Source organism: Pseudophryne corroboree, chromosome 4 (genome assembly GCF_028390025.1).
Source record: "Pseudophryne corroboree isolate aPseCor3 chromosome 4, aPseCor3.hap2, whole genome shotgun sequence".
NCBI lineage: Eukaryota > Metazoa > Chordata > Amphibia > Anura > Myobatrachidae > Pseudophryne > Pseudophryne corroboree.
The window spans coordinates 843,055,827-843,074,217 of record NC_086447.1 but is presented as its reverse complement, the minus strand read 5'-3'; the positions used below and the strand labels follow the sequence as shown (position 1 = coordinate 843,074,217).

The 18,391-nt window shown below is 44.9% G+C and overlaps 1 protein-coding gene across 4 annotated transcripts in view; it reads right to left on the bottom strand.

The window, feature by feature from the left end:
* Positions 1-1,683: 1,683 nt before the first annotated feature.
* Positions 1,684-18,391, bottom strand: part of GPCPD1 (glycerophosphocholine phosphodiesterase 1) — a 111,628-nt gene continuing 94,920 nt past the window's right edge. For 2 of the 4 annotated variants that reach the window (XM_063918602.1, XM_063918603.1), the window contains exon 20: positions 1,684-4,522. In XM_063918602.1, the coding sequence (XP_063774672.1) occupies positions 4,324-4,522 (199 nt within the window). In that variant the 3' untranslated portion in view covers positions 1,684-4,323. Of the gene's footprint in view, positions 4,523-5,290; positions 5,347-18,391 lie in introns of those variants that run through there. The other 2 variants (XM_063918605.1, XM_063918604.1) reach the window with 2 other exon arrangements.

Here is an 18,391-nt window from a genome sequence, read left to right as displayed (position 1 = left end):
CACCAATACAGGCAATTTGCTCCGCCTCCTCACCAACATCGTCCTCCTACATGTCGACACACACGTACAGACACACAGCACACACACAGGGAATGCTCTGACAGAGGACAGGACCCCACTAGCCCTTTGGGGAGACAGAGGGAGAGTTTGCCAGCACACACCAAAAACGCTATAATTATACAGGGACAACCCCTTATACAAGTGTTTTCCCTTATAGCATTTTTATATATGTAATCATATCGCCAAATAAGTGCCCCCCCTCTCTGTTTTAACCCTGTTTCTGTAGTGCAGTGCAGGGGAGAGCCTGGGAGCCTTCCTCACAGCAGAGCTGAGCAGGAAAATGGCGCCGTGTGCTGAGGAGAATAGGCCCCGCCCCCTTTTCGGCGGGCTCTTCTCCCGGAGTTTGTGAGATCTGGCAGGGGTTAAATACATCCATATAGCCTCAAGGGCTATATGTGATGTATTTTAGCCATAAAAAGGTATTATACATTGCTGCCCAGGGCGCCCCCCCCAGCGCCCTGCACCCTCAGTGACAGTTGGTGACTGTTGGTGAAGTGTGCTGACAACAATGGCGCACAGCTGCAGTGCTGTGCGCTACCTTATGAAGACTGAAAGTCTTCTGCCGCCTGTTTCTGGACCTCTTCAACTTCGGCATCTGCAAGGGGGGTCGGCGGCACGGCTCCGGGACGAACCCCAGGGTGAGACCTGTGTTCCGACTCCCTCTGGAGCTAATGGTGTCCAGTAGCCTAAGAAGCAAATCCATCCTGCACGCAGGTGAGTTTTCTTCTCTCCCCTAAGTCCCTCGTAGCAGTGAGCCTGTTGCCAGCAGGACTCACTGAAAATAAAAAACCTAACTTAAACTTTTATTCTAAGCAGCTCAGGAGAGCCACCTAGATTGCACCCTTCTCGTCGGGCACAAAAATCTAACTGAGGCTTGGAGGAGGGTCATAGGGGGAGGAGCCAGTGCACACCACCTGATCCTAAAGCTTTTATTATTGTGCCCTGTCTCCTGCGGAGCCGCTATATCCCCATGGTCCTGACGGAGTCCCCAGCATCCACTAGGACGTCAGAGAAATAGTATTATGTATTGCACTTGATTGTTCTAACAAACTTAAGGCATTAATATGTATATGATATATGGGAGGACTACGGTAAGTTAGACTCCGTATGTAACACATTCTCAGCCTACTGAGCCTAGATTACTAAACACACAGTTAAAAAGGTATGCAAATGTCTCAAGGGAATTTTAGAGAAATGTTCTTCAGTAAAATCCAGTATAGTATCATTAAACGGTTTGCTAAAGCTATGACTAAAACATTGACCAAAATTAGACTAAAATGAAAACAGAGATCCACTGACTAAATCTGGACTAAACCGAAGCAAAAAAAAAAAAAAAAAAAAAAAACTAAAAATGTGACTATAAACCAACTAGAATTTTAAGTAAGTGACTAAGACTAATATTAAATAGAAAATCCTTGTCAAAATTAACACGGCCTACACACTAATGGAACATCTGGTTTCCAAAGTGACCCTTACATTAGGCACTAGTATAAACTTGGTAATTCTATTTATCATAGCTACAGACTAAAAAAAAAAAACACATCATCCAGATATATCATACATCACAAAATGCATTTATTTATTTTTTACAAAACGTGCACTTACAAATTAGAAGAATCAAAATTCGAAGTGAAAATACTTTATTATTAAGTATAAAGTTAAACCTAACAACGACACAACCTACAATGAAAAAGATCTATACATAAATGGCATGCTTATAAACCGGTTACAGTCCGTACTATTGTAATCATCAACTGCACACCCATACACAAATGTCAGAGGTGGCATTATAGCACCAGAATGGGATGTCACGACCATTTATTATTCAAGTCGTTTCTGAAGAATTGTGATCCACTAAGCTCTTGTTGGACAGCACTCTCATTGGTTATGGAAGTAAAATTAGTATAGTACTTCTCTCTCTTGGAAGCTTGATAGAACATTTGAGAAATACATTCATACTCCTGAGTGTGTAAATCATCTCTTCTAATAAAGGAACACGTCTCACAAAACACCAATGTTGAGGTTATGGCATTTTACATGGTGGAGGCGCTCGATGCCTGGGTTACTGTACCAGCATCAGGTAATCAAGTTCCTCCACTGCACATTCTTCCACTGCAAAAGATGGTTGTGAATACCCTTGATTGTGTAATTATGACATAATTCACCTCTAATACATGATGTGGAGGCACAAGAAGGGATTTCAAAGCAGCTACTATATTAGACGGTGAACGCAATACAGGTTTTCTCCTCTGTGATTTCCTATAATGTCATGCAGAACCTTAACTTCCTGTCCACCTAATGTCATTTCCCAGTGCTTTTCAGTACTCCTGTGATGGAAATTTAAAAGGCCAACCAATTCTAACCTAGAGAACTCATACCAGACAGAGACTTAATAAAATATACAGGTAAGTGCACATCAAGGACCCTCGTCTCCAGGGATGCTGTATAACAGACCACTGAAGGACACATCACAAATGTACACTGGTACATTATGCATTATTCCAGAAGACAATTCCCTACATTCAGCCAGTACATAAAATGCCAGAGTGCAGGAATTTAGCTAATTTATAAACAGTTACATATTTATTTACAGATGTTACCAAATAACGCTGTATTCCAAATCAATGTACTGGTTAGATTTAATGGCCTTTTAAAAGGTGCTAAGGGCAGGCCTAGACACAGGTGAGTTGTGATGATGAAGAGTGGTAGCCGACAACGTGAGGGGAATAAAGTCGAAATATTACCAAGGATGGAGCCATTCTCTGCACAGTGTGTAGGCAATGAGTGAGCTTAGAGAAAACCTGACAAAGTGCCATGATTCTTTTGTTTTTTTTTTTAATTCCCCGTTCACTCAGGAGAAAGCATTTTGTTCATCAGACCATCCTTTCTCCCTGCAAGCTTCCTACCGCTCTCGCAGCAGAGAGCTGTGATGCAGATAGGAAGCTGGCCCAAGAGCTTCCTCTCGGCAATCCTGCTGTGTCCCCTGGAGGAAGCAAAGCGCATGCACAGAACTCTGAATAAAATGCTCTCTCTCTATATTAAACATAATAGGACTTGGCGACAGGACTGCTTTAGAATACACACACATACAAAAGTAGACATAGAGGGTGTTAGGATTACAGACATATTTCCTCTTGGAAATAATAAATAAGTCGGTGCATGTGCCGCGGACAATGCTACATTCCACAGTTGCAGCAAATGTGTTTGTATATGAAATCTGCAGCCAACACACCAGATATTCAGGAACAGTCTATGACATCATACTGTACATCGACAAGACTGTTCCTGGCGTTGGACTTTGACTGTACTGCTGAATAGTCAGTGACTTGCATATATATTATTTTGGGGGGGAGAATCCGTTAATAAACCCCACATCGTTCTAAGCATACTGTACAGATTGGCTTTTGTAAAAATGTATAGGCACAGTGATTAGTAACCAGTCCATGCTAAGTGCTTGCAATCACGTCAGCAGATAGAACAAGCATTGCACAGAATAGTCTAGCCTACGTTTTTTTTTTTTTTTTTTTTTTTTTATACATATTTGTTAAAACAATCCTGTGTTATTAATCAAACTCTACATTGACCTATACATTATCACTACACACATTTGGAACAAAGCTTTTTCGTTTTGTATTTTACATGTTTTTAGTGAAGGCAAGGCGACAGCTGCCTCACTATAGGACGACATTCCAATTCTACAGCTAAGATCTAGAGAAATCTGCTTCTATGGTATGGCACAAAACACGCAAACAAATAGACGTCAACTAATGTCTCCATAAAGCTAGAATGCATGAGCTTGGGGAGCATGGCACAAACTTTCAAAAACAGCAGTGGTGCATGTATGGACTGCACCACTGCTATTCGCAGTGCAAAAATCTGCAACTGAGGTAATCAGTCAATGGCGGCCAGAAATAATGATGTATACAGTACAGTGATTGATGCGTACACGGAATACAAGTTTCCGGATAATGAATATTGCACTTGAAGGATAAAAGGGAAACCTTTTCCTCTGAGGTATAATGGTTACACAAAGTAACAGTTTATACAGGAACCTTCTCTACCAGTAATTGCTTTTACTCAACAAGAGCCATTACAATTGATCGTCACGTTGGAATGATTTTCTGGCCGGAAAAAAAAAAAAAAAAAAAAAAAAAATTAGGATGCAAATAGGTGTAATGGAACATCAAAATGGCTTCACTATTGCTTCAGTAGGACAGCAAATGAGGATGCAAACCCTGAGATGCTAGCTGAAAGAATGAGAAATTACAGTGGCTGATGGTTAGCAACGCCATTGGTATCCATGGCGATACCGTTCCGCGTGCAGTGCTCTGATTTACAAACATAGGGATTGATAACTGGGCAGAGACAGCTCTGAAGCATTTCCGCCGGTAGCTCTTTCTTAAGACGCTCCATTTGTTCCACCTGGAATACGTTCGGCTGCTCGGGGTTCCAGTCGTATATCCTGTAAAAAGAAAACATTGGCAATAAGTTGGAGATAACTCGCCATACTATGGATTTGATCCTGGTTTAATATACTGTAGTCTTTTCGAAAAGCATGATTATACCATCTGGTAAAGGTTTCGGGGGAATTAAATTGTACCCAATCATTTTTTGTGTGGGGAAAAAAAAACTGGTTGTTTTCACAATTTTTGCTTGAAATTGTTTATGGGGTAATTCAATTGCAGCACATTTTTTCAACTGAAAACTGTATGCGTTTTGAGATCGATCCTGGATAAATTCCCAGGATCCATGTGTTTTTTTGGCCACAATCATTAAAATGGATCAGTTATCAGGAATTTTTTTTTATGTCTGCCTCCGGCCACGTGAAAAAAAGATCCCCGAAAGTACAGACTTTGGGGGCTAATTGAATAGTCCCTGAGGGAATCAATTAGCTACAATAATTTACTGCAGCTAATTGAATTTCCCCGTTAATCTGTGAACACAGAGGGGTGCAGATGTTTTTATTTTTTATTTAGCAAAATATTCGTGTTATGATGTGGAGTATAATTAAAAAAAAGAATATTGCAGTGTCTTATAAACCATGCAAATAACACTGTTCTGCATACACGTTATACACATGCCATAGCTGGTGGAAGAGAAAGAAGGATTTGCAATCCACAACCAAGCACAACATGTTAATGTAAGTCTGGCAAAGAAAATAAAAATTCAGATGCTATCAAACAGGTTAGGATTTAGTATGAATAGCTCCAATATAAAAGGGATACTTAACCGCCAACGTTTAAGAACAAAGTCTATAGAAAGAGATGGATGAAATTGTAACTTGTACTAGTGGAAATAAAGGAGTAAACAAAAATGTCCGATTACCATCAACCTGACAGATCTGCATAGACAAGACTATCAGAGCTCCTGCAGGCTCCACAGAAGGCTGTGACAGGGCTAACTGATCCAGAAACTAGCATCTTCACATGATAGAGGCAGCCATTTTGTGACCTGAACCAATACTAATGAGAATGCAGCCTATCATATCACTAGTAACCAGCGAGTGTGACATCACTGAGGTGCCAGTCCATGGCCTGGACTAATACGCAATAAATAAAATTCACTAGGAACCAGCGGCTTCCTGACCCAGTGAGCTCTCTAGTTTCCTAGCGAACTGACAGGTTGCATTCTTATATATATGTATAGGCCACAAGATGTCTTCCACCACTGGGTGTAGTCAAGTGAGTGTTGCATTGCAAAATATGCGTTTCTGTTCAAGCATCAACATGAAGAATATTGTGGATAATAGCAAGTAAACGTAGATAGAAACAAATAATGGATGGACTACCCAGAAATCTTGGATAGAGCAATACAATATCTTTATGTTTCATATACAGTACAGAATTCCTTTAAGAAAAGGACATAACTTATAACTGTAACCAGTAAAGTTAACTGCACAGCTTGGTAGTGTTTACAATGCTGTATCTCACAGTATAGTATAAATAATTAGGCAAAAATTCAACTAGCTGTGGTAAAATACTGCAAATAACTGACCACCGGGGGAAGGGGGTGGAGGCGGGGGGGGGGGGTAATTCAACAGACGCCGATAGCCGACATTATTAGGGATTTTGTTTCACCTGCCCTGAGGCAGGAAAAAACAAAATCCGAGATAAATAAGTGCCGGTTATGTCGGGGCAGTAAAAAAACATGGATCCGACGGGATCTTATCCTAGGTTCTGTGTTTTTTTTTTCTCTCATGAATGGAAATAGGTAAAAGATTTTGCGAAAAATATGGGTATTAACTATACCCCCCCCCCCCCCCCCAAAAAAAATAAAAATGGGTACAAACAATTGATTTCCCCCAATGTGTCTACATATGTTCGTGCAGGTCACAAAGGTGATGGGTGATCTTCGATTATTACAGTATCAAGCTATTCATACAGTTAAACATACTTGATAGTTCAGAATGCATAGATATGCTTTAACCCATATACAATATCAGCTTTTGTAGCTTACAGCCTGTGTCATGACATATTTTATAACACTGAAGAAGAGAAGCTTCTGATGAAGGACTTTGCGTCCGATACGCGTTAAGCGTGGTTCCCGTTTTTAACCTGCATTTACTCTGATCCACACGGACTTTGACCATCTGCCTGAGGTTTGATCCTGCATACTGTTTAGGCATCCGGAAAGCCTGACAGTATTCCACACTATCGATCTATGTGGCCTTGAGGATTCCCTTGGTGATATATCCGCTGTGTGATTTGATGACATGCTGTTTTTTTACATGTATTCTGTAAATTTAATCTGTGGTATTAAACCTGTGCGTGTTTTTAAATACTACTACACTATGGTCTGCAATTTTTAGTGCCTCTTATTTCCATTCATATTGGGAAAAGAGGTACTTATCTTCCAGGTGCCTTGAAGGAATAATCAGGCCTGCTTGTGTTCTACATGCGAAGGAAAGATCTCTTAGAGAACTAACTCTTCTAATCTGCCTTCTCAAATACTGAGGACTATCATCCATGTTAGGGTGAATGTATTTATTTCATACCACTATGTTTTTTGGCATGCACATGTGGTGTTATGGTGCTTGGTGAGCGCTTCAGTCGTATGTACATTATCTCTTCTTTCATGTATTATCTTTGATGTGTGGGATACACTTCCATTTGTACACATTGTAGCTGAACATCAAGTTTTGTTGCGCATACCTACCAGGGACATCTGTTGTTGTTCTGTATATTTTATAACATTGTTAATATGTAACCCTTCAGTTTTCCAAATTACAGACACGTAGTCAGGCTAACCAGTTTTTATTTTTTTTATTTACGTATGCAAGACCTCAAAGACCACCTGATAGAAACAACAAAAAGCCAATACTTCTGAAACACTGGGCCGGATTAAGAGATGTACATAAATACGATGGTTTACGTACATCTCCGATGGTGGGTCACATGCAGTGCCCCCATGCTGGCGTCTTATTGACTGGAAAAAAAAACTGTTTGGGGGCAGGTGGAGTTGGGCAGCGTTCCCAAAAAATAAGATTTTACTTACCGATAAATCTATTTCTCGTAGTCCGTAGTGGATGCTGGGGACTCCGTCAGGACCATGGGGAATAGCGGCTCCGCAGGAGACAGGGCACAAAACTAAAGCTTTAGGATCAGGTGGTGTGTACTGGCTCCTCCCCCTATGACCCTCCTCCAAGCCTCAGTTAGGATACTGTGCCCGGACGAGCGTACACAATAAGGAAGGATATTGAATCCCGGGTAAGACTCATACCAGCCACACCAATCACACCGTATAACTTGTGATCTAAACCCAGTTAACAGTATGACAAACGTAGGAGCCTCTGAACAGACGGCTCACAACAAATAACAACCCGATTTTTTTGTAACAATAACTATGTACAAGTATTGCAGACAATCCGCACTTGGGATGGGCGCCCAGCATCCACTACGGACTACGAGAAATAGAATTATCGGTAAGTAAAATCTTATTTTCTCTGACGTCCTAAGTGGATGCTGGGGACTCCGTCAGGACCATGGGGATTATACCAAAGCTCCCAAACGGGCGGGAGAGTGCGGATGACTCTGCAGCACCGAATGAGAGAACTCCAGGTCCTCTTTAGCCAGGGTATCAAATTTGTAGAATTTTACAAACGTGTTCTCCCCCGACCACGTAGCTGCTCGGCAGAGTTGTAATGCCGAGACCCCTCGGGCAGCCGCCCAGGATGAGCCCACCTTCCTTGTGGAATGGGCCTTGACAGATTTAGGCTGTGGCAGGCCTGCCACAGAATGTGCAAGTTGAATTGTGCTACAAATCCAACGAGCAATCGTCTGCTTAGAAGCAGGAGCACCCAGCTTGTTGGGTGCATACAGTATAAACAGCGAGTCAGATTTTCTGACTCCAGCCGTCCTTGAAATGTATATTTTCAATGCCCTGACAACGTCCAGCAACTTGGAATCTTCCAAATCGCTAGTAGCCGCAGGCACCACAAAAGGCTGGTTCAGGTGAAACGCTGACACCACCTTAGGCAGAAACTGAGGACGCGTCCGCAGTTCTGCCCTGTCCGAATGGAAAATCAGATATGGGCTCTTATACGATAAAGCCGCCAATTCTGATACTCTCCTGGCTGAAGCCAGGGCCAGTAGCATGGTTACTTTCCATGTAAGATATTTCAAATCCACCGATTTGAGTGGCTCAAACCAATGGGATTTGAGAAAATCCAAAACTACATTCAGGTCCCACGGAGCCACTGGGGGCACAACCGGGGGCTGTATATGTAGTACTCCTTTTACAAAAGTCTGGACTTCAGGAACTGAAGCCAATTCTTTCTGGAAGAAAATCGACAGGGCCGAAATTTGAACCTTAATGGACCCCAATTTGAGGCCCATAGACACTCCTGTTAGCAGGAAATGCAGGAATCGACCGAGTTGAAATTTCTTCGTGGGGCCTTCCTGGCCTCACACCACGCAACATATTTTCTCCAAATGCGGTGATAATGTTGTGCAGTCACCTCCTTCCTGGCTTTAACGTGTCCTCATACATGTCGACACACACGTACCGACACACAGCAGACACACAGGGAATGCTCTTATCAAAGACAGGACCCCACTAGCCCTTTGGGGAGACAGAGGGAGAGTTTGCCAGCACACACCCAAGCGCTATAATATATATGGGAACAACCTTATATAAGTGTTGTATCCTTATAGCAGCTTAAATATATAAAATATCGCCAACAAAGTGCCCCCCCTCTCTGTTTTACCCTGTTTCTGTAGTGCAGTGCAGGGGAGAGTCCTGGGAGCCTTCCTCACAGCGGAGCTGAGCAGGAAAATGGCGCTGTGTGCTATTCCGGCGGGCTTTTCTCCCGTAGTTTGTAATATCTGGCAGGGGTTAAATACATCCATATAGCCTCAAGGGCTATATGTGATGTATTTTTTTTAGCCATAAAAGGTATTTACATTGCTGCCCAGGGCGCCCCCAGCAGCGCCCTGCACCCTCCGTGACCGTTGGTGAGAAGTGTGTGACAAACAATGGCGCACAGCTGCAGTGCTGTGCGCTACCTTCAAGAAGACTGAAGAGCCTTCTGCCGCCGGTTTCTGGACCTTCAATCTTCAGCATCTGCAAGGGGGGTCGGCGGCGCGGCTCCGGGACGAACCCCAGGGTGAGACCTGTGTTCCGACTCCCTCTGGAGCTAATGGTGTCCAGTAGCCTAAGAAGCCAATCCATCCTGCACGCAGGTGAGTTGAACTTCTCTCCCCTAAGTCCCTCGATGCAGTGAGCCTGTTGCCAGCAGGACTCACTGAAAATAAAAAACCTAAAAACTTTTTCTAAGCAGCTCCTTAAGAGAGCCACCTAGATTGCACCCTGCTCGGACGGGCACAAAAACCTAACTGAGGCTTGGAGGAGGGTCATAGGGGGAGGAGCCAGTACACACCACCTGATCCTAAAGCTTTAGTTTTGTGCCCTGTCTCCTGCGGAGCCGCTATTCCCCATGGTCCTGACGGAGTCCCCAGCATCCACTTAGGACGTCAGAGAAATGGGGGCGTGTGTTCCCTCTTTTCTGGGAGTGGCGAGGCCAGGGTCGGAGTCTTTCAACACAGATTTTCTTGCCCCAGCAGCGTGAACAGGTAAATTATGGGGAGTTGGATCCAGATACTCCCCTGTGAAACTCCAAATTGTTAAATGAATTGTCCTCCTTACAGACTGATACTGTGTGGGGTTTTCAGGGAGCGGTTTCTATTGGTCAGCTTTATGAGCAATAGAAACCACTCCCGCCAATAATGGATTCTACTGTTAAGAAATTGTTGTTGTCTATAGGTTCACGGAAAACCACTGGTTTATATCACTTTATCCTGTCCGCTCAGCATAGTTCAGATCTTCCTAGTCTCAGGGACCAATGGGTAGCAAATATTGGCCCTATGAGTGATGACTCTTGGAATCTCTCCATGGCTTTCCCTGATGTTTCACTTCAGCAAATCCAATTGTTTATTCTTCACAGAACTTATCTCACACCCGTAAAGCTTATGACATTTCCTTGGAGGGTGACTGACATCTGGCCAAATGTACAACTTATAGCAGTACTTTTTGGCACCCAGTGTGGGAGTGCTCCATTGTAGGTGCCTCTTATAGTAGTGTAACCAGGCTATAGTTAGTAAGGATGTTCCTCTCTCTCTCTATTAAACGCCCAGGGTTTGTGTCCTTGGAATCTTACCTCCTGATTTACTAAATACACCACACAATATGTTATTAATCTTTGCACTTTGGCAAAGGTCATAATAGCTAGATCAGGGATGGTGGCTGTTGGGCCTTATTTCAGGTCTTGGAAGATGCTAGTTAATTCTACTGTATCTCATGAACAATACAGGTTGAGTATCCCTTATCCAAAATGCTTGGGACCAGAAGTATTTTGGATATCGGATTTTTCCGTTTTTTGGAATAATTGCATACCATAATGAGATATCATAGTGATGTGACCTAAATCTAAGCACAGAATTCATTTATGTTTCATATACACCTTATACACACAGCCTGAAGGTAATTTTAGGCAATATTTTTTATAACTTTGTGTATTAAACAAAGTGTGTGTACATTCACACCATTTATGTTTCATATACACCTTATACACACAGCCTGAAGATCATTTAATACAATATTTTTAATAACTTTGTGTATTAAACAAAGTTTGTTTAGATTGAGCCATCAGAAAACAAAGGTTTCACTATCTCACTCTCACTCAAAAAAGTCTTTATTTCGGAATATTTGGATATGGGATACTCAACCTGTATATGTTTATTTCACGTAATGCTGAATCTTAAAATTGACAAGATCTGGCGTAGATGGTTACAGTCTCAGTTTGATGTTGCATGTCACAGCTTTTAAAAGACGTATCCCCTTATCGTGCTCCTGTGCGATATTGGTACCCTATTTACTGTCTCCAGCATCTGGATACGTGCTGTGCATCACATCACACTGTCCGATTTGATGTATTTTAATTTCTGATTTTACGATTTTATTATGGCTTGATTATAGTGATATGATAAAGTGTTACCTACATGCTGTCAAGACTGCATAGATGTAAATGTATGTGATCACTTGGGTCTACTGTACCCGTTTGTCTTTTGTCCGCAAATGTATATACTTTAATATCTCGATGTAACACAAGCACTGATCCATTCACATGGGTGTTTTATAGTATTTTTTTTTTTTGCTTGTTGTCTTCGGATATGTAAAATTCAATCAAAATGTACTCAATTTACAGGTATGTCCTACAGGTGACTTGAGGATAGTGCACAGAAATATTAAACGCTGGTAAAGCATTTATTGTCGTCAGTTAGCATTGCAATGGCCAGGTCTGATGATTAAGATTACAGTGCCATAAATATCTAACACTACACCACACCACAATACCCAGTCAGTTAAATGTTGGCATTCCAACCAACGGGGCAGATGCATTAAGCCCGGAGAAGTGATAAAGCAGTGATAAGTGGAAGGTGATAACGCATCGGCCAGTCAGCTCCTGTCAATTTACATACTGGAGCTGATTGGCTGGTGCGTTATCACTGCTTTATCACTTCTACAAGCTAAATACATCTGCCCCATTGTCATCCTTTCAACAGTAGAATATGCTACTTGCAGGAACATAAAAACCAAAAAATAAGATTTTACTTACCGGTAAATCTATTTCTCGTAGTCCGTAGTGGATGCTGGGGACTCCGTAAGGACCATGGGGAATAGACGGGCTCCGCAGGAGACAGGGCACTTTAAGAAAGAATTTGGATACTGGGGTGCTCTGGCTCCTCCCTCTATGTCCCTCCTCCAGACCACAGTTAGAGAAACTGTGCCCGGAAGAGCCGACAGTACAAGGAAAGGATTTTGGAATCCAGGGCAAGACTCATACCAGTCACACCAATCACACCGTATAACTTGTGATAAACTTACCCAGTTAACAGTATGAACAACAACGGAGCATCAGATCAACCCTGATGCAACCACAACAGAACCCTTATTTAAGCAATAACTATATACAAGTATTGCAGAAGAAGTCCGCACTTGGGACGGGCGCCCAGCATCCACTACGGACTACGAGAAATAGATTTACCGGTAAGTAAAATCTTATTTTCTCTAACGTCCTAGTGGATGCTGGGGACTCCGTAAGGACCATGGGGATTATAACAAAAGCTCCCAAACGGGCGGGAGAGTGCGGATGACTCTGCAGCACCGAATGAGCAAACACAAGGTCCTCCTCAGCCAGAGTATCAAACTTGTAAAACTTTGCAAAAGTGTTCGAACCTAAGTTGCTGCTCGGCAAAGCTGTAAAGCCGAGACCCCTCAGGCAGCCGCCCAAGAAGAGCCCACCTTCCTTGTGGAATGGGCTTTTACTGATTTTGGAAGCGGCAATCCAGCCGCAGAATGAGCCTGCTGAATCGTGCTACAGATCCAGCGAGCAATAGTTTGCTTTGAAGCAGGAGCACCCAGCTTGTTGGATGCATACAGGATAAACAGCGACTCAGTTTTCCTGACTCTAGCCGTTCTGGCTACATAAACCTTCAAAGCCCTGACCACATCTAGTAACTCGGAATCCTCCAAGTCACAAGTAGCCACAGGCACCACAATAGGTGGGTTCATATGAAAAGATGACAACACTTTTGGCAGAAATTGTGGACGGGTCCGCAATTCTGCCCTGTCCATATGGAAAACCAGATAGGGGCTTTTATGTGACAAAGCCGCTAATTCTGACACACGCCTAGCTGAAGCCAAGGCTAATAGCATGACCACCTTCACGTGAGAAATTTTAACTCCACGGTTTTGAGTGGCTCAAACCAGAGAGACTTCAGGAAACTCAACACCACGTTAAGATCCCAAGGTGCCACTGGAGGCACAAAAGGGGGCTGAATATGCAGCACTCCCTTCACAAACGTCTGAACTTCAGGTAGAGAAGCCAGTTCTTTTTGAAAGAAAATGGATAGCGCAGAAATCTGGACCTTAATGGAACCCAATTTCAGGCCCAAAGTCACTCCCGACTGTAGGAAGTGAAGGAAACGGCCCAGCTGGAATTCCTCCGTAGGGGCATTCCTGGCCTCACACCAAGCAACATATTTTCGCCATATACGGTGATAAGGTTTAGCCGTCACGTCCTTTCTAGCCTTTATCAGCGTAGGAATAACCTCAACCGGAATGCCTTTTTCTGCTAGGATCCGGCGTTCAACCGCCATGCCGTCAAACGCAGCCGTGGTAAGTCTTGGAACAGACAGGGCCCCTGTTGCAACAAGTCCTGTCTTAGAGGCAGAGGCCATGGGTCCTCTGTGAGCATTTCTTGGAGATCTGGATACCAAGTCCTTCTTGGCCAATTCGGAACAATGAGTATTGTTCTCACTCCTCTTTTTCTTATGATTCTCAGCACCTTGGGTATGAGAGGAAGAGGAGGAAATACATAAACAGACTGGAACACCCACGGTGTCACTAGTGCGTCTACAGCTATCGCCTGAGGGTCTCTTGACCTGGCGCAATACCTCTGTAGCTTTTTGTTGAGGCGGGATGCCATCATGTCCACCTGTGGCAGTTCCCACCGACTTGCAATCTGCGTGAAGACTTCTTGATGAAGTCCACACTCTCCCAGGTGGAGGTCGTGCCTGCTGAGGAAGTCTGCTTCCCAGTTGTCCACTCCCGGAATGAACACTGCTGACAGTGCTCTTACGTGATTCTCCGCCCAGCGAAGAATTCTGGTGGCTTCCGCCATCGCCACCCTGCTCCTTGTGCCGCCCTGGCGGTTTACATGAGCCACTGCGGTGATGTTGTCTGACTGAATCAGCACCGATTGGTCGCGAAGCAGGGTCTCCGCTTGACTTAGGGCGTTGTATATGGCCCTTAGTTCCAGGATATTGATGTGAAGGCAAGTCTCCTGACTTGACCACAGCCCTTGGAAATTTCTTCCCTGTGTGACTGCCCCCCACCCTCGGAGGCTTGCATCCGTGGTCACCAGGACCCAGGAGAGACACCCTGGCCCTGGGGGATAGGGTGATCAGCCGATGCATCTGTAGATGTGATCCGGACCACTTGTCCAACAGATCCCATTGAAAGGTCCTCGCATGGAACCTGCCAAAGGGAATGGCCTTGTATGATGCCACCATCTTTCCCAGGACTCGCGTGCAGCGATGCACCGACACCTGTTTTGGTTTTAATAGGTCTCTGACCAGTGTCATGAGCTCCTGAGCCTTCTCCATCGGGAGATAAACCCTCTTCTGGTCTGTGTCCAGAATCATGCCCAGGAAGGGCAGACGAGTCGTAGGAATCAACTGCGACTTTGGAATATTTAGAATCCAGCCGTGCTGTTGTAACACTTCCCAAGAGCGTGCTACGCTGATCAGCAACTGCTCTCTGGACCTCGCCTTTATGAGGTGATCGTCCAAGTATGGGATAATTGTGACCCCTTGCTTTCGCAGGAGCACCATCATTTCCGCCATTACCTTGGTAAATATTCTCGGTGCCGTAGAGAGACCAAACGGCAACGTCTGGAATTGGTAATGACAATCCTGCACCACAAATCTGAGGTACGCCTGATGAGGTGGATAAATGGGGACATGAAGGTATGCATCCTTTATGTCCAGAGACACCATAACATCCCCCCCTTCCAGGCTTGCGATGACCACTCTGAGCGATTCCATCTTGAACTTGAACCTTTTCAGGTATATGTTCAGGAATTTTAAATTCAATATGGGTCTGACCGAACCGTCCGGTTTCGGTACCACAAACATGGTCGAATAATAACCCTTTCCCTGTTGAAGGAGGGGAACCTTGACCACCACCTGCTGAAGATACAATTTGTGAATTGCAGCTAACACTATTTCCCTCTCTAATGGGGAAGCTGGCAGGGCCGATTTGAGGTATCGGTGAGGGGGCATCTCTTCGAATTCCAGCTTGTATCCCTGAGACACAATCTCTAGTGCCCAGGGATCCACCTGGGAGTGAACCCACTTGTGGCTGAAATTTCGGAGACGCGCCCCCACCGGGCCTAGCTCCGCCTGTGGAGCCCCAGCGTCATGCGGTGGATTTAGTGGAAGCCGGGGAGGACTTCTGTTCCTGGGAACTAGCTGTGTTGTGCAGCTTCTTTCCTCTGCCCCTGGCAAGAAAGGACGCACCTCGGACTTTCTTGCCTTTTTGTGATCGAAAGGACTGCATTTGGTAATACGGTGCTTTCTTAGGTTGTGAGGGAACATACGGCAAAAAATTTGACTTTCCAGCAGTAGCTGTGGAGACCAGGTCCGAGAGACCCTCCCCAAACAACTCCTCACCCTTGTAAGGTAAAACCTCCATGTGCCTTTTTGAGTCGGCATCGCCTGTCCATTGCCGAGTCCACAGGACCCTTCTGGCAGAAATCGACATTGCATTTATTCTAGAGCCCAGAAGGCTAATGTCTCTTTGAGCATCTCTCATATATAGGACAGCGTCTTTTATATGCCCCAGGGTCATTAATATAGTATCCTTGTCCAAGGTATCAAGTTCCTCAGATAAGGTATCCGTCCATGCTGCTACAGCACTACACACCCAGGCCAACGCAATTGCCGGCCTTAGTAAGGTACCTGAATGTATATAAATGGACTTCAGGGTACCCTCTTGCTTTCTATCCGCAGCATCTTTTAGGGTGGCCGTATCCTGTGACAGCAGGGCTACCCTCTTGGATAAGCGTGTGAGAGTTTTGTCCACCTTAGGGGAGGATTCCCAGCGTAACCTGTCTGTTGGCGGGAAGGGATACGCCATAAGCATCAGTTTGGAAATCTGCAGTTTTTTATCTGGAGATTCCCAAGCCTTTTCACATAACTCATTTAGCTCATGTGAAGGGGGAAAGGTCACCACCTGCCTTTTTTCCCCATACATATGAACCCTCTTGTCAGGGACTGGAGTTTCCTCTGTGATGTGCAACACATCCTTTATTGCTATAATCATATAACGGATGGCTTTAGCCAATTTAGGCTGTAACTTTGCATCATCGCCATCGACACTGGAGTCAGAATCCGTGTCGATATCTGTGTCAACAATTTGGGATAGTGGGCGTTTGATACCCTGACGGCCTCTGCGACATAGGATCAGGCATGGGCTGAGACCCCGACTGTCCTAAGGTTTCAGCTTTATCCAACCTTTTATGCAAGGAATTAACATTATCATTTAAAACCTTCCACATATCCATCCAATCAGGTGTCGGCGCCGTCGGCGGCGACCCCACATTCATTTGCTCCCGCTCTGCTTCCACATAGCCTTCCTCGTCAAACATGTCGACACAAGCGTACCGACACACCACACACACACAGGGGATGCTCTTTTTGAAGACCGTTCCACCATAAGGCCTTTTGGAGAGACCGAGAGAGAGTATGCCAGCACACACCCCAGCGCTATATGTCCCAGGAATCACACAGTAACTTAGTGTTAACCCAGTAGCTGCTGTATATAATGTTTTTGCGCCTAATTTATGTGCCCCCTCTCTCTTTTTACCCTCTTCTACCGTGAATCTGCAGGGGAGAGCCTGGGGAGCTTCCTCTCAGCGGAGCTGTGGAGAGAAAATGGCGCTAGTGAGTGCTGAGGAAGAAGCCCCGCCCCCTCAGCGACAGGCTTCTGTCCCGCGTTTCTGTGTAAAATTATGGCGGGGGCTCATGCATATATACAGTGCCCAACTGTATATATGCCCAACTTTTGCCAAGAGGTCCTAATTGCTGCCCAGGGCGCCTCCCCCTGTACCCTGCACCCTACAGTGACCGGAGTATGTGGGTTTAATGTGGGAGCAATGGCGCACAGCTGCAGTGCTGTGCGCTACCTCAGTGAAGACTGAAGTCTTCTGCCGCCGATTTCGAAGTCTTCTTGCTTCTTTCATCCAGCTTCTGTCTTCCGGCTCTGCGAGGGGGACGGCGGCGCGGCTCCGGGATCGGACGACAAAGGGTGAGATCCTTTGTACGATCCCTCTGGAGCTAATGGTGTCCAGTAGCCTAAGAAGCAGGACCTATCTTCATTGAGTAGGGCTGCTTCTCTCCCCTCAGTCCCACGCTGCAGAGAGTCTGTTGCCAGCAGATCTCTCTGAAAATAAAAAAAACCTACTTTCTTATAGCAAGCTCAGGAGAGCTCACTAAGTAGCACCCAGCTCGTCCGGGCACAGATTCAAACTGAGGTCTGGAGGAGGGACATAGAGGGAGGAGCCAGAGCACACCAGTATCCAAATTCTTTCTTAAAGTGCCCTGTCTCCTGCGGAGCCCGTCTATTCCCCATGGTCCTTACGGAGTCCACAGCATCCACTAGGACGTTAGAGAAATGATGGATCAACATTGATCAATAAGGTATAAGTATATTGCCTATATTATATTACAGGTCAATTAGTTTATACTATTGCTGGATGCATGCTGTACAAGTAACAGAAGATGAAATAATATTGTGATCAGTACAAGTCATTAGATAACTGTTGGGGTGTAGTAGGTCTGACCAGCGGTCAGGAGACCGCCGGTCAGCATACCGACGCCGGGATCCCAGCAGCATACAGACGCCGGGATCACGGCGGGGAGGGGCGAGTGCAGTAAGCCCCTTGCGGGCTCGCTGCGCTCGCCACGCTGTGAGCTCGGGTTCTATTCCCACTCTATGGGTGTCGTGGACACCCACGAGTGGAAATAGTCCCTGTTGGTCGGCATGCCGACCATCGGGATAGTGAGGGGGCGGGATGTCAGTGGAGGTCATGTGACCGTCAGTCTCCCGACCGCCGGTCACATGAATACCACCCTAACTGTTGGGGCAGGCAGTAAAAAAAAAAAATGAATACACCAGGTAAATGAAGGACATCAATCACAGTGAGACATTATATATTAATTATGCAAATATATTCTAAAGTGCTGAACTTTTTTTGCTGTCTGTAATTATG